General features: G+C 49.4%; 2 protein-coding genes across 2 annotated transcripts in view; one reads left to right on the forward strand and one right to left on the reverse strand.

The window, feature by feature from the left end:
* The first annotated feature begins 7,797 nt into the window (after positions 1 to 7,797).
* On the forward strand, positions 7,798 to 8,307 carry GTSF1L (gametocyte specific factor 1 like). The gene has a single exon (XM_029219678.1). It carries the CDS (start codon positions 7,798 to 7,800, stop codon positions 8,305 to 8,307), a length of 510 nt encoding a protein of 169 aa, XP_029075511.1.
* Positions 8,308 to 15,772: 7,465 nt separating this feature from the next.
* MYBL2 (MYB proto-oncogene like 2) overlaps positions 15,773 to 19,827 on the reverse strand; it is a 28,192-nt gene continuing 24,137 nt past the window's right edge. Inside the window, exons 11-14 of the mRNA XM_029220764.1 lie at positions 19,703 to 19,816; positions 18,338 to 18,442; positions 16,892 to 17,038; positions 15,773 to 16,310 (exon numbers count right to left, since the gene is read on the reverse strand). Of these exons, the coding sequence (XP_029076597.1) occupies positions 16,182 to 16,310; positions 16,892 to 17,038; positions 18,338 to 18,442; positions 19,703 to 19,816 (495 nt within the window). The 3' untranslated portion in view covers positions 15,773 to 16,181. The remainder of the gene's footprint in view (positions 16,311 to 16,891; positions 17,039 to 18,337; positions 18,443 to 19,702; positions 19,817 to 19,827) is intronic.

Here is a 19,827-nt window from a genome sequence, read left to right on the forward strand (position 1 = left end):
AAAGTGAAGAGATTTCCAGATGACTGGCAGTGGTATACAGACGCTTGCTGAAATGGTCAAAGGAAAAACACAGGAAAATCTATATGAGCATGTAAACCAGAAGGGAACCCAAACCACATGTTCACAGCCTCGTGGTGAAATGTAATAAGGGAGGGAAGGCCTGACTGTTGGTGAGCTGGGTGGAGCTCGTACTGCCTCACAAGAGCTGAACTTTGAGAGCTGGTTATTAAACCATCAGTAGCTTGAACTTGGCCTTAGCAGGAATGTCTACACCACGGAAACTGGCAGATGCTACAAAGCAAGAAAAAACCCATTTGCGCTGTTGGTTAAACATTTGTTGGATTGACGGCACCATAAGTCACCAAATAAGAGTGTCGGAAGTGGTCAGTGCCTCACCCTTATCCGTGGGACCTTTCAGCGTTCTCGCCAATCCACCTCCAGTCTCTGCACTTGGGGGATTTGGGTGGACGGGCTCTTGTTCCCAGAACTGCCCACGCTTGGCAGGTTGGAAATGCCAAGGAAGTTACAAACCCTCCCACGATAGCCCTCAACAAATGAGTCTCTTGGAAGTTGGTGTACACTCGCCCCAGGCCCCTCCCCCTTTGGCTGGGGTAATTCTGAGTTGTGTGCTTCACACCATTTCCCATAGTTTCCCCAAAGGCCTTCAGAAGGAGCGAGATGGCTTGATCACTCATACTCTTACCGAACCGCAAGTCCATGTGCCTGACGCACAGTGAGGCAAAACAATACCAAATGTCAGAGTTTGTAGCAGAGAAAGGTTATTGCAGGGTCATGCAAGGAGACGGGTGGCTCATGCCTTAAAAACCCTGAACTCCCCAGAAGCTCTCAGCAAGTGAGGGAGGGGCGTGATTAGTTGTTGCAAACTTCTTGGTGTCAGATCTTTTGTTCTTAAGGTCAGGTCACGGTCAGGTCACAGATGTTCCTGTAAACGGTCACGGTCAGGTCACAGATGTTCCTGTAAACCTCCGGGAACAAAACAAATGTTAGTCTCTGTACTGACAAGAAAGGGTGAGGTCCCAAGGCTCAACTTTCACCCTCTGAGGTCCAGGCCCTGGCTAAGAGGAGGGGTCCCTGCACGGGCTGGGTTACCCTTCCAGGGAGAGTTCGTCCAGCACCCAGTCTGGGTCCTCCGCCAGTGCCCAGGCCCGGGTGAGGAGGAAGATATCAGCTGGTGGCGCCCTCAGGGCCAGGTCCCCAGACCCCACCCAGCCGTAATCACTGAGGGAGCCAGGTGCCCAGGACCCAGCTGGCCCTCGGGCTTTTCATTTAAACTGGAGTGAATCATTTGTATAAGATCGATAGGAATACATGCGGTAGCAGATACCCATCAGGTGAATTCCCAGCTCACAGCAATTGCCCTTCTTTGAGGAAAGCCCCAATACAAAGGTGGACCTGAAGTAATGATGTGCAGTGTCCTTGCAACTTAACCCTAGTGGGAGACAGCTGATCTACACTGTACCAATTTTTGAAACTTGAACGGAGAGACTGAAGCTGGTTGAAGCTGTTACCTTAATGGCAGTGTCCATATACTCCAGTTGCTGAGAGCTCCATGGACCTCACGAGACCCATGGGGACCACCACCGCCATGAGGTCGAGGAGGTGGGGATGGGGGAGGGGTTCACCGCTGCTTCAAGGCTTGGGCCTGGCAGTGGGTGGCCATGGCGAGGGCTCTGGAGCTCTGCGGGACACAGCCCCAGCCAGTCCCCGGGCCCCCCAAATCACCCGCCAGCCCCAAGGCCAAAGGGCCTGGAGAGCCCCAGGAGAGCGCAGGGAGGACCCCTGCGAGCTGACTGTTGGCAGAGCGGGACTCCGACTGCCTCCCTCAGGGTCTTGAGACAACAGTCTCATGCTAACGGCTGCAAGCCCCCCACCCCACCCCTATTACAATCCTTTAAACTTCGTAAATCTTTACTCGTTTCCATAAATGTTTTTCTAAATATTATCTTTGCTTGATTCTTCTTGGTATGGAAAGATATGCTCAAGGAAGTTTTAGAAAGTATAGAGACTATACCGCTACAATTTTTTTTTTTTTTGGCGGTACGCGGGCCTCTCACTGTTGTGGCCTCTCCCGTTGTGGACCACAGGCTCCGGATGTGCAGGCTCAGCGGCCATGGCTCACGGGCCCAGCTGCTCCGTGGCATGTGGGATCGTCCAAGACTGGGGCATGAACCCGTGTCCCCTGCATGGGCAGGCGGACTCTCAACCACTGCACCACCAGGGAAGCCCCCGCTACAATTTTTGCCTCATTCTTTTTCGCCATCTGCATGTGAGTGTACATACAAATGTATCTCACTTCCCCAACCATACCTGCACTTCCTGAATAAACTACTTGCACTTGAATCCTTGTCTCAGGCTCTGCTTCTGGGAGAACCCAGGTGAAGACAGTCACATCCCTGGTAGAACACCATGAAACTGGCGAGCTCTAAGCGGCAGGGAGCACAGAAGCAAATCCACAGGGCACCTGTCGGGGACTAATGCTCAGTGTTGAAGTGACCCCTGGGGAGGTGCGGGAGGGCTGGCTTGTGGCACCCGGGGCCATGGCCCCACGTCACACCCCCATCACTGATGTTGGAATGAGGCCTGAGTTGCTCCTGGGGCCAAGTGTGGAAAGGGGGTCTGGCTGACTTCAGGCTGCTAGAGCAGAGAGACTTTTAGGCACAGATTCTTGATCTTGGATGTTCAGTCTCCAGAATTATGAGGAAATGAACCTCTGTTGTTTCAGCCACCCAGTCTGTGGTATTTTATTATGGCAGCCTGAGTTGACATGCATTCTCCATTGAACCCTCCCAATAAACTAGTGTACCATATATATTAATTATTCTCTTTGTTTTATTTTTTTTGGCCACACCACAGGGCATGTGGGATCTCAGTTCCAGAACCAGCGATGGAACCCATGCCCCCTGCAGTGGAAGCATGGAGTCCCAACCACTGGATCACCAGGGAAGCTCCAGTAATGTGAAAACTCTTCTCTGCAGCTTTGGCTAAATTTCCTTTGCTTTTCTTTCTTTCCTCCCTCCCTCCTTCCTTCCTTCCTTTCCTTCTCTCTTTCTTTCTTCCTTCTTTTCTTTCTTTTCTTTCTTCCTTCTTTTCTTTCTTTCTTCCTTTCTTTCTTTTCTTTCTTCCTTTCTTTTTCTTTCTTTCTCTCTCTTTTTTGTATCCTCTCTCTCACTTGCTTCCTGGCCCCTCCCTTTAGTGGGCTTTTACAAGTCTAGGTGTCTTACAGCGATTTACAAGTAGCTGAGTCTTAGATTTACCAGTTCTACTGATTTTTATGTTTTCCGTCTCATTAATTCTTACCTTTACTTTTAATTCTCTCCCTAGGTTTATCTTGTTGCTTATTTTCTAGCTTCCCAAGTTGGATGCTTCATGAAGTTTCAGTCTTCCCCATTTAACAACACAAACATTTAGAGCCATGGGAGTACTTGTTTACATTCCATGGGTTTTGCTATGTGAAGTTCCAATTGTCATTATGTTCTGAATGGCCTATCATTGCAGTTTTGTTCCGTTCTTGGATTTATTTAGGAATAAATTTCCAACTGGTTTAATTTTCTTTCTGTTTACCCTTTTGTTTTCAATTTCTGTTTCTTTTTCTTGCTTTGCGGTCAGATAATGTGGCTGGAAACATACTGCTTGTTAGTACCTCGGAGGTTGTCTCTGTGGCTTAGAATGGCATCTGTTTCTGTCAGTTCTTTACAGATGCTTGAATGAAATGTCTTTTCTGTTTGTATTTATTTATGACACTGAACTTATTTTTTCCAAGCTGACATTCCTTGGAGCATGAGTCCTGCAAGTAGCTCTGGGGATCCCGGTGCCACCAGCATGGACCCAGAAGTCCTCAGGCAGAACCACCATGGACCTTGCCCCGCTCAGTGTCTCCTGAGGGCGGCCTTTTCTCCCAACACCTCATACCACCTCGAGCAGCTAGTTTTCCATGGAACGTATTTCAGAAAATCCTGTTTTAAGGTTTTCTCTTATTTCTTGAGGATCAGCTATTTATGAAGGGTCATGGGACAGGCATACCTCGTTTTTAGGGCACTTTGCTTTATTGCGTTTTTTACCAATGGAAAGTTTGTGACAACCCTGCATTGAGCAAGTCTATTGGCATCATTTTTCCAATAGCATTTGCTTACTTCATGTCTCTGTGTCACGTTTTGGCAATTTTTGCAATATTTCAAACTTTTAAATTATTATTATATGGGTTATGGTGATCTGTGTTATCAGTGATCTTTGATGTTACTATTGTAAAAATATTACGACTCCCTGAAGGCTGAGATGATGGTTAGAATTCTTTAGCCATAAAGTACTTTTAAATTAAAGTATGCAGGGGCTTCCCTGGTGGTGCAGTGGTTGAGAGTCCGCCTGCCGATGCGGGAGACACGGGTTCGTGCCCCGGTCCGGGAGGATCCCACATGCCGCAGAGAGGCTGGGCTCGTGAGCCATGGCCGCTGAGCCTGCGCGTCCGGAGCCTGTGCTCCGCAACGGGAGAGGCCACAATAGTGAAAGGCCCGCGTACTGCAAAAAAAAAAAAGTATGTAGATTGTTGCTTTAGACATAATTGTGTGACTATTGCACACTATAGTGTAAACCTAACAAGGGAAAGTTCGGGGCGGGGGGGTGGGTAGGAAGCACCCCATCACTATATGATCTTCCTCCAGGGATGCTTGGAAGGGGATGCTGGCACTGGGAGAGAAGCTGGCCTGAATGTCATCAGAAGTCTCTCCGAGGGAATGCCCTGGAGGTCCCTCCAGGGAATGGAGGACTCCGTGCTTCCACTGCAGGGGGCAGGTGTTCGATCCCTGGTCAGGGAAATAAGATGCTGCATGCTGCACGGCACAGCCAAAATAAATAAACAAACAAACAAAAAAAGAATTCTCTCCAAGCCTGAAGGATTCGGATTCATAGTGACTCTGGTTCTCCATCCCACCCCATAATGATAATTGCTGACTTGGCTGGCCAAGACACACAAGTTTTCATCTTCAGGAAACATTGTTTCTGCACATTCTATGACCTCTTCTCCATGCCTGCTTTTCCAGCTGTTGGCAGCATCTCTCAAGATGATCAGAGTGGGAAGGGAGGGAGAGAAAGCAGATCTGACCTCGCTTGCATTATTAGTCTCTGACATGCACAGGCCTGAGAACTGCTGCCCAGACAGGTGTGTCTGCATCCCTCTCTCCCCTCCTGTTGCCATGGTGAGTGACCTGTCAGGTCCCAGGCATGAAGTAGATGCTTGGAGAAGGCTGCAGGCTGGAGGACCATTCAAGACGTCTGTTAAAAACATTAACAAGCGAGGCCTTCCCTCCCTCTGTAATGGATTAAATGTTAGCCTGCCCCGCTAATGGGTGCTTGGCCACAAACAAACATACAACAGCTAATGCCCTGTTCCTCATTATGTGGATTTCAGTGACAGAAGAAATGCTTTCATTATCATCTCCATTAGCAGACTTACAGATGCTTGAATCACTTGAGTCTGGGCCACCCCTGGTCACAAGCATGAAAGAGGCTAGGGGACTGGGAACAAAAAAACATTGTCAACATCATCAACAAACACCATCCTGGGCTTTGGGGACACATCAGACAGATGCTGAACCACTTGTTAGCTCCCAGTAGGGCCAAGAGTTCCTTCAATACTGGGTTGCAGGCTTAGAGGAAATGGGCTCTCTGTCACATAAATGGTGTGGAAGTTACAATTTACCAAGGACTCCTTCTCAGCAAAGTATACCAGGAGCCATGCTTGTGTATAGGACATTCAAGTTGGTGGTGGGATACAGCAAGCATGACTCTGCAGGTCTCTCATTCCTCACAGGGGACAGCTTAGCTTCGTTGGAGACACTAGGATTCCCATCAGTGCAGAGTAAGGTCCTGGCCAGAACCCAGGAAGCCCCCAGTGAGCACTTGTTGAGCGTTTTTCACCAAGTCTGAGCTAGGACTTTGGGTTTTCTCTCTTGGGGAGAAGGCATGCTCTGTATGTGTGGAGAAAAGTGAAAAAAATACTGGTGACAAAAAGAACAGAATGGGGACATTCTTAGGACTCTTGTCAAAGTTCCTATTCGCCTCCTTCTGTACATGTGACAGGCCTGTAGTTCCTCAACCCCTGAAGTTAGGTGTGGCCATGAAACTCACTTTGGACAATGAAATGTCAGTAGAATGAGCATTTATCATTTCAGTGGAAGTAAAAGAATAAGGTAGAAGTGATCATTGAAGAGACAATGCCTGACCATTTTCCAAAACAAATGAAAGACACTAATCCATAGATTCCTGAGGTCCAACCAACAAATAAAGGAAAGAATAAATAAAAAGAAATCCACAGGTCGACATCGTAGTGAAACTGTAGGAAAACCAAAGATAAGTTCTTTGAAACAGACCTATGAAAAGACATAGATTCACTTCAAAAAAAGTGAGGTAACCATGGGATTCTGAATTCTTAACCACAGGATAGAAGTTAGAAAGAAACTGGGCTCTGCTTCAACATGAAGAAAGAAAATAGCACAGCTACTCTCAGCAAAAATAACTTCGAGAAGGAGGGAGAGATAAATACACTTTCAGACAAATGGACTCGAAAGAGTTTGTCAAGAGGAAATTCTAAAAAAAGAAAACTGAGCAGGAACAAAGCAATCCCACATGGCGAGTCTGAGATGCAAAAGCAGATAGAAGTAAACGTGAGCACAAGTGTAAACAAACCAGCAATACTATCTTGTGAGGTTTCCTTTAAAATTAGGCTGAAATACAGGGAACAATAACATAATAAGTCAGGAGGGAAGCAAATGAAGAAAAAGCCCTGTATTATCCAGGAAGAGGGGAATACTTATCAACTTTAAGCCTTGATAAGTTATCTATAAATGCTTTCATTGTAGAGTAACCACGAAACGATTAGTTCTACAATGCATAACTTACAAAATAGTGAAAGAAATGGGAAGGTTTTTTTAACGTCTATTTAAAATAAGGGAAGAAAGGAGAAAAAAAATGAACCAAAGAGTAGGCTAGGAAGCACAAAATAAGATGGTAGGTTTAAACCCAAATATATCAGAAATTATATTAAACATGTAGGTTTAAAGACAGGTAAATAATAAATTAGGAGTTTGGGATTAGCAGATACAAATTATTATATATAAAATAGATAAACAACAAGGTCTCACTGTATAGCACAGGGAACTATATTCAATATCCTGAAATAAACCATAATGGAAAAGAATATATATATATATATATATATATATATATATATCTGAATCACTTTGCTGTACACCAGAAGCTAACACAATATTATAAATCAACTATACTTCAATTTAAGAAAAAGACAACAGTTTTGAATGGCAGCTTTCCCCAAGCCCACCTTGTCCCTTGAAAGCGATGGGCAACAAGCAGCCTCTTTCTGATGACACACGCTGCCCATTGTGACTGTCCGTGACTGCCCCGAGACATCACATAGCTTGAGTCAGAGGCAAGGGCGGGCTGCCACATACCTTCTTCACCTGCCTGAGGGGCTGCTGTGGTTTGGGCTCTTGCATCTGCTTTGTGTGGTTCTTCTGTCTCATGTGCCATTTGATGACTGTCTGCTCTCTGTGCAGCTGCTCCTAATAGCCCCTTGTCCTTCTTCAAGCCACCACTCGTGGTCTCAAAGAACAGGGAGCACAGGTTGTTCTGACATGCGCCAACAGAGTTCCAAGGGCCAACGCTGGCAGAGGACTGCTCCATCTTTCTTACCAAAGGGCTTTTCCACGAAGGACGTTTCCTTCTGACTCCGGGCATCGGACTCCTCTGCCTCAAGAACTATTTCCCATGGAGCCAGAAGCCTTAGAAATTTGCCCTTACAACCCCCGACACCGAATCCCACTCAGAAGATTTCAATACCACCTGGCATCATGCAGGAGGAAGAACCCCCAAAAAGCCAAAAAGATGGCCAGCTGCAAATACAACGCCTGCCACGTGTTCCCCATCAAAAAGCTGGAGGAGCACGAGGCTGCCTGTGTCAACAGAAGCACAATGGAGGAAGAGGACAGCTTGAGCCCTCTGAAGTTCAGCCTTCCGAGTTCAGAGCAGAACGGAAACACCCCTCCAGTGTCCCGCTGGCTCCCCAACTCCGATGTCTGGAATGTAGATAGCACGAATTCCCACCCCATGTTTGTCCTTAAGACTTTTGTTCCCCAAAAGCTTACTTGTGCAGTCGACGCGAGAGAGTCAGAGAGAGAGGACCACACCCCATCCCTGACCCCCCGGCCAGAAGATCATCAGACCAGCAGAGTAAACCACCAGCCGCAGAAAGGAGATGCAGGCGTCTTAAATGCATGAAAGCAGATGCAACTCACCAGAATAAAAGGCATACAAAGTCAACTACAGTGGGATGCTTCTTTTTACCTAACGGATAGGTTTAATATCACTCTGCTGACAAAAATGGGACAAAATGGGCACTTTCATAACATTGGTAAGAGAACGTAAGTTGGTGAACTTCCCTGGAGGGCAATTTGACAATAGCTATAAAAATTATCAACGTGATGGAGTAATTCTACTTCTGGGTTTTCATCCTGTAATATGTTCACACACGTGGACAATGAGGTAAGTACAAGGGTATTCGTGGCAGCATCATGTGTAGCAGCAAAAGGTCCGAACTGATCTAAATATCTGTTGGGAGTATTTGATTAAATAAATGATGGTGCCGCCATGTGACGGAATAGTATGCTACCGTGAAAAAGAGCGGGGGCACTCTTTCCGTAAGACGTGGAAAGGCTAAGACATGTTGTTTAACTCAGAGACGAGCACGCTTTTTCTATAAAAGGCCAGAGAGTAAATATTTCAGGCTTTGCGAGTCATATGGTCTCTGTCACAACTATTCAGCTCTGCCTTGGTAACATGACAGCAGCCACAGGAAATATGTAGACCATGAACAGAACTGTTTACAGAAACCGGTGATGGGCTGGATTTGGCCTGTGGTCTGTTGTATGCCAAGCCCTACTGCAACGGATCAAAGCCAAGTCCATGCCACTGTTTTCGTAGATGTGTGGAAGAGGACTGTATAGGGATGTGCTTGTACTTGCATAGAATTTCTCTTCAAGGGTACATTAGTACAGGGGTCTTCCCACAAAGCCTGAAATGTTCTCTGTCTGATCCCTTACAGGAAATAAGTGCTGCCCTCTTCCCTAACATCAGCTGCCCCAGGGAAGACAGCTAGGTGACTGCAGGACAGGGAAGAGAGAGTTTTTACCCATAGTACCTTTTATATATGAACACACTTGAATGCATCATCTGGTCAAAAAATTAAAATACACATTTTTTCTAAAACAGCAAAAGACTTAAATCTTTTGAAAGTTTTTCAGAAGGAAGTCTTAACTGCTAAGTTTTTTTTAAGTACTCATAACCTTGTCACCCCTGGCCCCTTCAACTGTTTCTACAAAGTGTTACATAAAGATTTCTTCTTGGAAAAAAAGAGAAGTTCTGGGTGTTGGCCCTTGAAATTCCATGGTTAATAAAATGCTTGGACTAGAGAACTGCCACATAGGAAGTAGGTGAAATAAGAAAGTGGTGTGTAGGGCATATAGCTGCAAACTTTAGGTCACCAAGACCAGGAGGGCTTCCCTGGTGGCGCAGTGGTTGAGAGTCCACCTGCCGATGCAGGGGACACGGGTTTGTGCCACTGAGCCTGTGCGTCCGGAGCCTGTGCTCCGCAACGGGAGAGGCCACAACAGTGAGAGGCCCGCGTACCGCAAAAAAAAAAAAAAAACAAGACCAGGAAAAAAAGAGTAATTTGGTTTGCTTTATTTTACTATTCTCTATTTTTATATAAATTTGAAATCTTACATAATAAAAATAGTTTAAAATATATTTTAATATATTTACAATATATTTTAATAGAAAGATATATTATATCATACAATATTATATATTTTATATAAATTACATATATTATATATTTTAATAAAAAGTTTTAAAAATACATATATAAATTTGAAATCTTCCATAATAAAAATAGTTTTAAAATATATTTTAATATATTTTTATAATATATTTAATATTATATCTAATATATAAAATATATTAGATATATTATAAAAATATATATTGGGGGAGGGATAAATTCGGAGTTTGGGATTGGCAGATACAAATTATTATACATAAAATAGATAAACAGCAAGGTCCTACTGTATAGCACAGGGAACTATATTCAATATCTTATAATAAACTATAATGGAAAAGCATATGAAAAAGAATATATATATATATATATATAACTGAATCACTTTGTGGTATACCAGAAGCTAACACAATATTGTAAATCAACTATACTTCAATTTTTAAAAATTTAAGCATATATATATTATATTATATATTATGTACAAATGTATATTATTACAAATGTATATTATATATTATACTTTTAATTAAAAGGTTTAAATATATATTTATATGCAATATATATTTTAAATATATATTATAGAAGATTTCAAATTTATATAAAAATAAGAGAGATAGTAAGATAAACTATATATGCATATATATAGTGTGTGTGTGTGTGTGTATATATATATATATATATATATACGCTGAATGCAATGTGGTATCCTGGGTTGGATTCTGGAACAGAAAAAGATATTAGTGGAAAACCTGGTGAAATACAAATAAAGCCTGTAGTTTAGTTAACAGCATTCTACTGATGTGAATTTCTTAGTTTTGCTGAGTGCTTCCCTGGTGGCGCGGTGGTTGAGAATCCGCCTGCCGATGCAGGCGACACGGGTTCGAGCCCTGGTCTGGGAAGATCCCACATGCCGCAGAGCAACTAAGACCGTGAGCCACAACTACTGAGCCTGCACTCTAGAGCCCGCGAGCCACAACTACTGAAGCCCGCGCGCCTAGAGGTGGTGCTCCGCAACAAGAGAAGCCACCGCAATGAGAAGCCCGCGCACCGCAACGAAGAGTAGCCCCAGCTCGCCGCAACAAGAGAAAAACTGGCACGTGGCAACGAAGACACAGGGCAGCCAAAAATAAATAAATTAAAAAAACACTTGTTAGCAAGCGGTGACAGTGACCACAGCAAGCCAGTGCTGGGCTGGGTGCCAGTGATTGAATCAGAGCTGAATGGGCTGGGGAAAGGTAGGCCCCGCAGCCCTGGGTAGCGGGCGAACTTTCCAATCTCAAGTTTGAGGATTCCTGGCAAAGGAGGAGTCTGGCAGAAAAGCCATGTGCTCAGGCAGAGGGGGCTCTGGCACAGCAGAGGAAGGAGGAAAGAAAGGGGGGCGACCCTGGGGCAGGTGCCTTGTCCCAGGCACAATCCTGAGGGGAAAGTACTTTTATTTCCAATATACAGACGTGAAAAGTGTCTCAAAGAAGCTAATTAAGTTGCCTTGGTTCACAAAGCTAGTAAGTGGCAAGTGGCCTAATGAAATTGAACCGATCCGCAGCAGCTCTACTCCTAAATTTGTAGAAACCAGAAATACGTACGTGAGTTTGCCAAAAGATGAGGACAGCTCTTCACAGCAGCACTATTTATAATGCCAACCTGAAAACGCTCTACCTGTCCTTCAGGAGAAATGGGTGTAGTATGGAAATGTCCCACGATGAAACACAATACAGTCATGAGAATGAACCAACTATAACTACCCAGTCAGCACGGGTATTTTCACATAAAGTGAAATTCAGTTTACACAATGTTGTTTTGGAAAAAGCAAGATAAATCGATGGTGTTTGAATTCAGGATGGTGGTTACCCTTGGCGGGGTAGGGAGGGGGGTTCTGGGGTGCTGGTCATGGTCTATTTCTCAATCACCATACTGGTTACCTGAGTGTGTTCACTTTGTGAAAATTCATCCAGCTGATCACTTGGGATCTGTGTATTGTCCTGTATGTTGAAATTCCATGGAAAGTCTTGAGAAATTGAACCTATACCTAATGTAGATGCTTTCTCTACTGTTTCTGATTCCCTGGCTAAGAAACACATGGTTACACGAAACAGGGCACTAAAGTGCTGGCCTTAACTGGGCTCACGTCCTGACTTGACCACGTTCTAGTAACTTCTGCTCAGAACAGTCAACTGAAACATGGACACTGACTTCTCGTTTGCAGGGTTCTTGTGGACAGAAAGAAATGAGAAAGCATTTTGTAATAATATCGTAAGAGCCCATGTTTTCTGAGCCCCAAGTGTGTGCCAGTGTTCTACCCAACCCCTTCAACAACTCTGGAAGGTTAAGGGTTCTCCCATTTTATAGCCAAGAACTCCAAGGCTCAGAGCAGGAAAGAGCCAGGCTGGGATTCACATCCAGGTCTGTCTGATCCAAAGTCAGAGCTTTATCCGTGGCTACCAGGAAACCCCTGGAAAGCTTGCCAGGTGTCCTGGGTTAACAATCAAGACACAGGCATCGTCACAATGGCTCTGGATTCCGGAATCCTTCCTCCCACTTATTTCCAACAAAGTTCCTGGCCTCCTAAGTTCCTCCTCCACGCTGTTGAGCCCACCGTGCACCGTTCATTTCCTCAGGGTTCTTTAGCTGACACAAGCTACCTTCCTATCGGCTAGTCATTGTCACATTAATGCTGTGTAACAAACCACCCCAACAGTCAGTGGCTTCAAACAACATTCTTATCATGTGTCATTTGGGGGTTGGCTAATCTAGGTCCACAAAAAAAAGCAGAAAAAAGAAAAAAGGGACACCGCCACCAGTGCCTGCAGACCTCACGTTTTTTCCCAGTGCATAACACTGACAGAATTGATGATATGCTTGACCAGAAAACACAAATTTCAACACATTTCAAAGATTTGAAGCCACAGAGACTCTGCTCCCTGAACACAGAAGAATTAAGCTAGGAATCAACACTAAAAAACCATGAAGGCTTCCCTACCCGTCTAGTCCTAGCTGCCCTAGGCTTCCCTCTTGGCCACATCACATCATGGCAGGATGAGGTATCAATTAGCACCTACTGGGTACCAGGCCTGCTACTCAGGGAGAAGGACATCCCCCATGCCTTTCTGAAGAGCATTTGAGACTCAGGCTCTGTACCTGTCCTTGTCAGACTGTCCCGTTCATTACATACTATAACCCAAATACCTATAGGTCAGCCCTAGTTAATAGACAAAACAGCGTCCTGACCAGCTTGAGACCACTGGTCTGTACCAGTGAAAAGTTTGATTTTCAACTCATATCGAAACTCAGCTTTAGTTGCTCTCAAACACATCCAGCCAAGGGTGGAAACATAAAATCTATCTTAGAGGGGGTTAAATCACTGTCATTACTGCATCAGAGCCTTGGTGATCTCTGGAAATAGCTGGAACATAGAAAAGATTCTCACTGGGGTATGCTGAGAAAGTGGCTCATTCAAGCAATCACACCCCCAAGCTTATCCTGGCCTATCGGCTACCTGTCCTGAGAGCCTGATTTCCCCACCAACCAGCTTTCCTATTGCTTTTGATATTACAAGGGGGAATTTTTTTTCTCTGGGTAAAGCATCGCTATCTTCGCAACTGCTGTCCAACAACGGAGCTGGCTGGCAAGTAAGAGCCACCTCTCCCCTTCAGTGGACGAGTTCAAGCAAAGGCCAGACAACTGCTTGATGATGGATGCTGAAGAAGGGGACTGAAAATCAGAAAAATGCTTCAAAGACCTACCAAGCACTTCAAGAAACTTCTATGGCTCACTTTACCTGCTGCTGCAAACACACCAATGGCCACCAGGTGGCGATAGAGTTGCACCATCCTTGCAAAGGCTTTAACAGCCCAGTTTTTCGGCAAGTACCCCAAACCTAATTGAAACAAAACATAAACTCAAAATAGGAAAAAAATAGGAATTCCATACGATCCATCACTCTCACTGCTGGGCATTTAGATTGGCACCTCGGCTCCTTGCTGGCTGTTTCCCTCTTGCTTGTCACTCTGGCCTGGAAAACAACGGGCTCCAGATCAGCCGGGATAGTCAAGTTCCCCAGGCTGCAGGCCCCGCTGGAGCACTGTGGCCCCCAATCTCATGGTCAAACCACAAGCGGGGCCCTCAGCACCCTTGCGGTGGCACCCAATCCACCCTTCCCAAGTGGGCTCTTCCCTCCCTGTCCACACGGTGGACAGACCTTCTCTCAAACCTACCTCTTAGCAGACAGCCCAGCCTCCATGCTATTGCTTCTCTGCTGTTTTTTTTCCGGAGCTCCTGTTGCCTCTGGCATGTTATATATAGATCTGTCTGCCCTCTCTAGAGTCTAAGCTCCAGAAGAGTAAGGTTGTTTGGGGGTGGAGTCGGGTGGGGTACTTTTCTTTTTTTTTTTTTTTTGCTCTCCTATCCTCAACACCAGAAAGAACCATGCCTCATCCGAAGCCAGGGGAGGGAGGCAGTGGTTGGTGGGACCCTGGATGCGTGTTTCAGGCACAAAGCAGAGAACAGCCCCAGGGCAAGCTAACAGGTCTGCAGTGACTGCAGCCACCTTGCTTGGGGGACAGGTAAGAGCCTCAGGGTAAAGCCCCAGTGGGTGGGGAGGACAGTGGGGAGGGCGTTGCTGGGCAGACGCCCCTGGCAGGTTGCAGGCCAGTCCACTGTGAATCACCCCCAGGAGCTTATGATGACCCCGGGGGGTGGGGAATCCCAAGTGGTCCCCAGGCACGGGTGTTCCACACAGTATGACCTCCTAGAGACAAAGGTACCCCCCTGCCCCCACCCTCACTGCAGGGCAGGTCGCCCATCAATGCCAACAGCCCTGTGGGGAGCAGTCAGTGACAGCGCCTGGGTAACCAGGGGAAGGGATTTGGAGATGGGCAGAGGGGCGTCCGGGCCAAGAAATCAGCAAATACACAGGGGCGTGAAGCTGGCATGGCCCAGCCATGGGATTGGCTGGAGTGTCCAGCTCAGCCACGTGGGCAGGAGGCAGGTGGGAAGGGTAGAGGCCCATCACGGGTCTCAAACGGGGACCAGGACGCAGCCAGGCTCAAACCAGGCTCGGCTATGTGTGACCGATGGGGGCTGCCTGGGGAGGGCTGTCAATGCTGAGTCACAGAATCCTGTGTGCAGCCGACAGGACAGGGCTGTGTCGGAGTAAGGCAGACTTGAACCCTGGCGTCCTAACTCCCAGTCCCCTCTTTAGAGGCTGGGGACCCCAGGCAAGAGGACCTGCCCCCAAGTCTCCCTTGGGAACCAGAGGCACTGAAGCAGGGTGTGGATACCGGGCTGCCCAGACAGATGCCATCCTGCGGTGAACTGAGACCGCAGCCCGGGGGATGGTCACACGCCCTGTCCGATGGACCCCACTGCTGAAAACATCACTCCCTGATTTAGACCCCTCTAAATCAGACACACGCCCCTCTTCAGTCCCCAGGGACTCTTCCCAGCCACCAGTCAAGTGCCACAGTCTGTGCACTGGGCCATGACCAGGGTCCAGAGCCCAGGCTGGAACTGCTGCCTTGGCCTTGGGAAGTTAGGGCCACCGTGGCCAGAAGGTTCTGCCCAGCTGCCGGTCACTCCTTGTTTACCAGCCTGATCTGGGGGTGGGGCTCATCACAGGCCACTTCAGCCAACCACCACCCACGGCAAGGGCCAACCACTGCCCCACCCCTTCCCCAAGTCCTCAGAGCTTTGAGAAACACCCACTGGGTACAGAGAAAACTGCCTCCAGCACATTGGGTCCCTGGGGGCAACAGAGTCCAGAGACCCAGGCCCGGGCTGTGCAGACAAGGTTGCACTCTGAGGATGAGGGCCCCGGTCCCTGCATCCCTCAGGGCCCTAAGGACAGTCACCAGGGAAGCACTGTCACCAGGGAAGCACGAGCAGGATCCAGGAGGAAGGTGGCGTCCAGAGCACAGGAGAAAAACAACTTTTATTCTTTCAAGAAAATGTAACAACTGGTTGAAGGAAGGAGCATGCTGGCCACATCCCCTGTCCTAAGCAGGGGTCTGAGATGAGGCCAGGCCTGACCAGGGCTTGGGAGAAGATAACGGGGCTCCCTGTGGCACTGGGGGGAGGGCTGGGCCAGCTCAGAAGTGGGACTTTGTTCTGTTAGCACCAGGAATCGCCTGCAGCTGCAGCCGGACTCGGAGACAGGACAGTGGGTGGCCCTGCTCTGTCTCCACCTGAGCAGTCTGGGGAGGGGCCGGCGGCAGAAGGCTCCCTGCAGGCGGTCATCTTTGTGTGATTCTCAAATTCACAGCCTAGACTCGGCCCCCCAGCCCCCTGTAAACATGAGAATGGGCTCGTGACTGCCAAGCCCCTAAGACAAGATGAGGGTCCGAGATGTGTGGCTGGGCTTCAGGCGGCCCAGGAGCTGCCGGGCTTTCTCCTGCATGAAGAGCTGGTCCCTGGTCCCCCCGCAGGCCACCATCTTCCAGGCGCTGGTCATCTGGGAGGAGGCAAAAGGGTTACCATCCAGGCAGGGGCATCATGCTCCCAGGGAAGCCTGGCGACTCGGGTCGGGGAGGGGTGGGGACATTTCTATGACGCTCCCTCCCTCCAGAAGCCACAAGTCTTTCTGTGCTCACTGCACCTTGCTGGTGGACCTGGGGAAGTCACTCCCATCTCTGGGAGTCCTCAGATGTAGAGCAAGGAGGCTGGACCAGGACACAAGTCCCCCCACCCCCACCCCTACTACGCAGCACCAGCCTCCGCGTGAGGAAAAGCTAGAGCCACGCAGGCTGGTGAGGAGCAGAGAGGGGCTGACCTGTGCAGATGGTGAGAGGAGCAGGCAGGGCACCCCTGCCTTCAAGGACAGAAGTCACAGAGACAATGTCTTAATTACGAGTGAGGCCACATCATGAAGGGGGCGCTTAGTGGAGGGCGTGGTCTCTAGTACACAGATTCCCTGAGGGAGTGACGTCTGGACAGAGATGTGAAGCCTAGGTTAATCAGGAAGAGGCAAAGCCTGTGCATAAGGCCCTGAGGTGTGAAGCGCACAGAGCAAGGGTCCGAGGAGGATGCACTCACCGGGGCAGGAGTTAGAAAGTGGCCTCGGGGCTTCTGGGCCGCCGGCTTCTCGGGCTTGGCCTGCAGGAAGCCCTCGTTGAGCAGGCTGCTGTCCTCTCTGCTGCCCGACGGGGTGAGGCCAGAGGAGCCTGGTGGGATGTTGGTTGGCTGAAACCAAAACCAAATCGAAGGCTCAACGTTTTGCCATGAGCTCTTTGTGGGAAGGAGAAAACAAAACAGCAGGCACATTCCAGCACCACCACCTCTGTTGGGATCTTGGACAGGATATTCCTTCTCTAAGCCTCAGTTTCCTCTTCCAGATGGGAATTCATTTAAAGATTCAGTAGGAAAACTGCTGTAAAGTACCTGTTTCAGAGCCTGGCACCTAGTAAACACCCAATAATGCTGGTGCCTTTCTACATGAATCTGGTTCCTCCCCGTCCCAGGTGGAGACGAAGATGCTCCAGCTTCTCCTGGAACCAGAAACACCCACAGAGGTGCCGGCGTCGACTAGAACTCACTGGGAGCTGCACAATGCACCCCAGGACTCCCGGACAGGCCTCTACCCTCCTAACAGCCTACTGGACTCAGTGCCCTCATTACAGGCAAGAACCTGAGGCTCAGGGACCTAAGAGATGCCAGAGACCAGGGCCCGGTGTCAGGACTCACCCTAGGCCCCCCACTCCACCTCCTCTGCTCTTAACCACTTGCCCTAACTTTTTCTCTTTCTGCTAATTATTTTACTTGCCCAAGGCGATGCTGGCTGGTCTGCCTGGCGGGCACTAAGTCCCCAGACTGGCGGGGATGCCTGGCCAAAGGGAGGTTTGTCTGCACGGGCTATGAGAGCAGCAGGCGCACCTGCAGGATCTGGTCAGGCAGTGCTGTCTCATGAGCTCTGCCACGGCCCTCACTGTCTGCTACCAGCGCAAGACGGGCTCACCCCACTGTCTGCTGCAAGGGATCACTAGCATGGCATGGTTTCTGGGGCCTAGGCTCTGTGTAGGCAGCAGCCCCCTTGCTGGAGGTTGGCCTGGGAACTGGGAAGCACCCATGCCAGAGCTGAGGTGCCCCAATCCCCTGGCTATGCCCTGAGGCACGTCACCAACCCTCTCCCGGGTCACCCTCGGGAGCAGAACGCAAGGGAAGGCGCTGGGGACTCAGAAACCACGGCTGTCAAACGGGTTCTAGCAAAGCAACTCTTGCCAAATAAACCTTTCTGTGAAAGACACAAGCAGGGCTGTCTGGACTGAAGCCAGGGGGGTGGTGCCCAGCTGCCCCCTCCCTGCTGAGCCCGGCACGTGGAAGCCCAGCCCGAGAATCACCGGACTCCACCTCCAGGGTCCTCTCCAGGCTAAAGGGCTCAAGAGGCGAAGGCCCCCAGGGAGACTCCATCCTCCCAGCCTCCTGCAGCTCGGGTGGGGAGTAGCAGGTGGCCTCACAGGATGGCTTCTCTCCCAGACCCCTTACCAAAGGCAGAGCCTTGGGCAGCGTGGACATCAACAGCTTCACGTCCTCATCCACAATGTCAAGGGCCAGGGACTTGCGGACTTTCTTGATGGGGCTTCGCCGCAGCTGGGGGAGGAGGAGGTGCTTAGGGCAGGCGTTTGGATTCTGCTGGGTCACCACCAGTGCCTGATGACGCCTGCCCCAGCTGCCCCGGTCACAGAACCAGGCCCTGGTGCAGGGGAGTCCTCGAGCATGCCTGGCTGGCGAGGATTTTCTGGGGCGGGGGGGGAGGGGGGGCCGGGACACTTTGGCCCTGCTGCAGACTCTGCCCACAGAGCAGACTGCCCGGCCAGATGCTCAGTGTTGGTACTGAGGACACCAACGCCACCCTCCACCCAACCTCATCCCCAAAGGGACCAAGCGCAGCCCCCGAGACTCTACTGCACGAAACGCTCCCCTAAACAGCCAAGTTACAGCTAAAACACCTACCTGCCGGTGAGTGACATGGAGATGTGGGACCCCACAGGACACAGGCGTTAAAGGAATGCTCAGCCCCACCCCCGCACTTCCTATAAGCAGGCCAGGGGTCAGCTCCAATGCCAGGGAGGGGCTCTGAGACTAGTACTCACCCCCCAACCCAGCACTGTGCCCCAAACAGGTGCCACCGCGGCTCAGAACCACCTTCGGACACAGAGAGGCCACGGAGGGTCCCGGCCATGCTCTACATACACGCCCAGGGGCCCAGCCCAGTGGGTCCCTCCCAGCCTGGCCACCCACGTTCCCACCCACCCTCCACCCCGGCACACTCCCATCTTCCGTGCTCCCCAGGAGAGCACCTGGGAAGAAAGGGGCACAAAGACAGAGGGGACATGGAGCCACCTGCTGTTGGGAAACCCCACATGCCAGGCGGCGGGAGAGCTTGCCCAGTATGGCCCGGCCCTGCCCAGAGCAGCTCCCCACCTCACCGGAGCCCACTGTCCCCCACCTGCTCATGCAGCCAGGATACCTGGCTGGCTCCATACCAAGGATTTCCCTTGAGATCCTCTTTGTGCCCTTTCTGCCCCCGTAACACCGTATGTATCGAGTCACTAGGGTGTTCGCCGTTTCCACCCACTGCACTCCTGGAGGGAGCGACCACTCTGGGTCTTGCTCACTGTTCTGACGGCCCCCCTCAGCCCAGAGCCCGCTTCAAAGGGGTCCAAACAGTGCTGAATAACTAAGGCACCAGTTCAAAGGGGAAGAGGGAAGGGTCCCAGGCACCAAGGCCTTACGTTGGTTGGTTTCACGGACAACCACTCTGCAGGAACAAAGGGCCGGGGCCACAGTTCCACTTACCCTGGTGCCTTATGTCTACCAGACCTGCTCCCCACTCCGCCAGCCACTCACCCCAGCCTTCCTCTTCTGCTTCTCGGGCCTCACTTCGTCCTCAATGATGAGCTCAATGCCGGCCTCAGAGCGCAGCACCTCCTTCAAGTCCTCCTCCAGGTGCGGGGTCTGGGGCTACAGGCAGG

This window comes from Monodon monoceros, unplaced genomic scaffold, assembly GCF_005190385.1.
Source record: "Monodon monoceros isolate NGI ecotype Baffin Bay Population unplaced genomic scaffold, NGI_Narwhal_1 Super_Scaffold_13, whole genome shotgun sequence".
Classification (NCBI taxonomy): domain Eukaryota; kingdom Metazoa; phylum Chordata; class Mammalia; order Artiodactyla; family Monodontidae; genus Monodon; species Monodon monoceros.

What these genes read in the sequence shown, in the direction of transcription:
- GTSF1L (XM_029219678.1), top strand. Translation starts at nt 7,798, where the DNA reads ATGGAGCCAGAAGCCTTAGAAATTTGCCCTTACAACCCCCGACACCGA.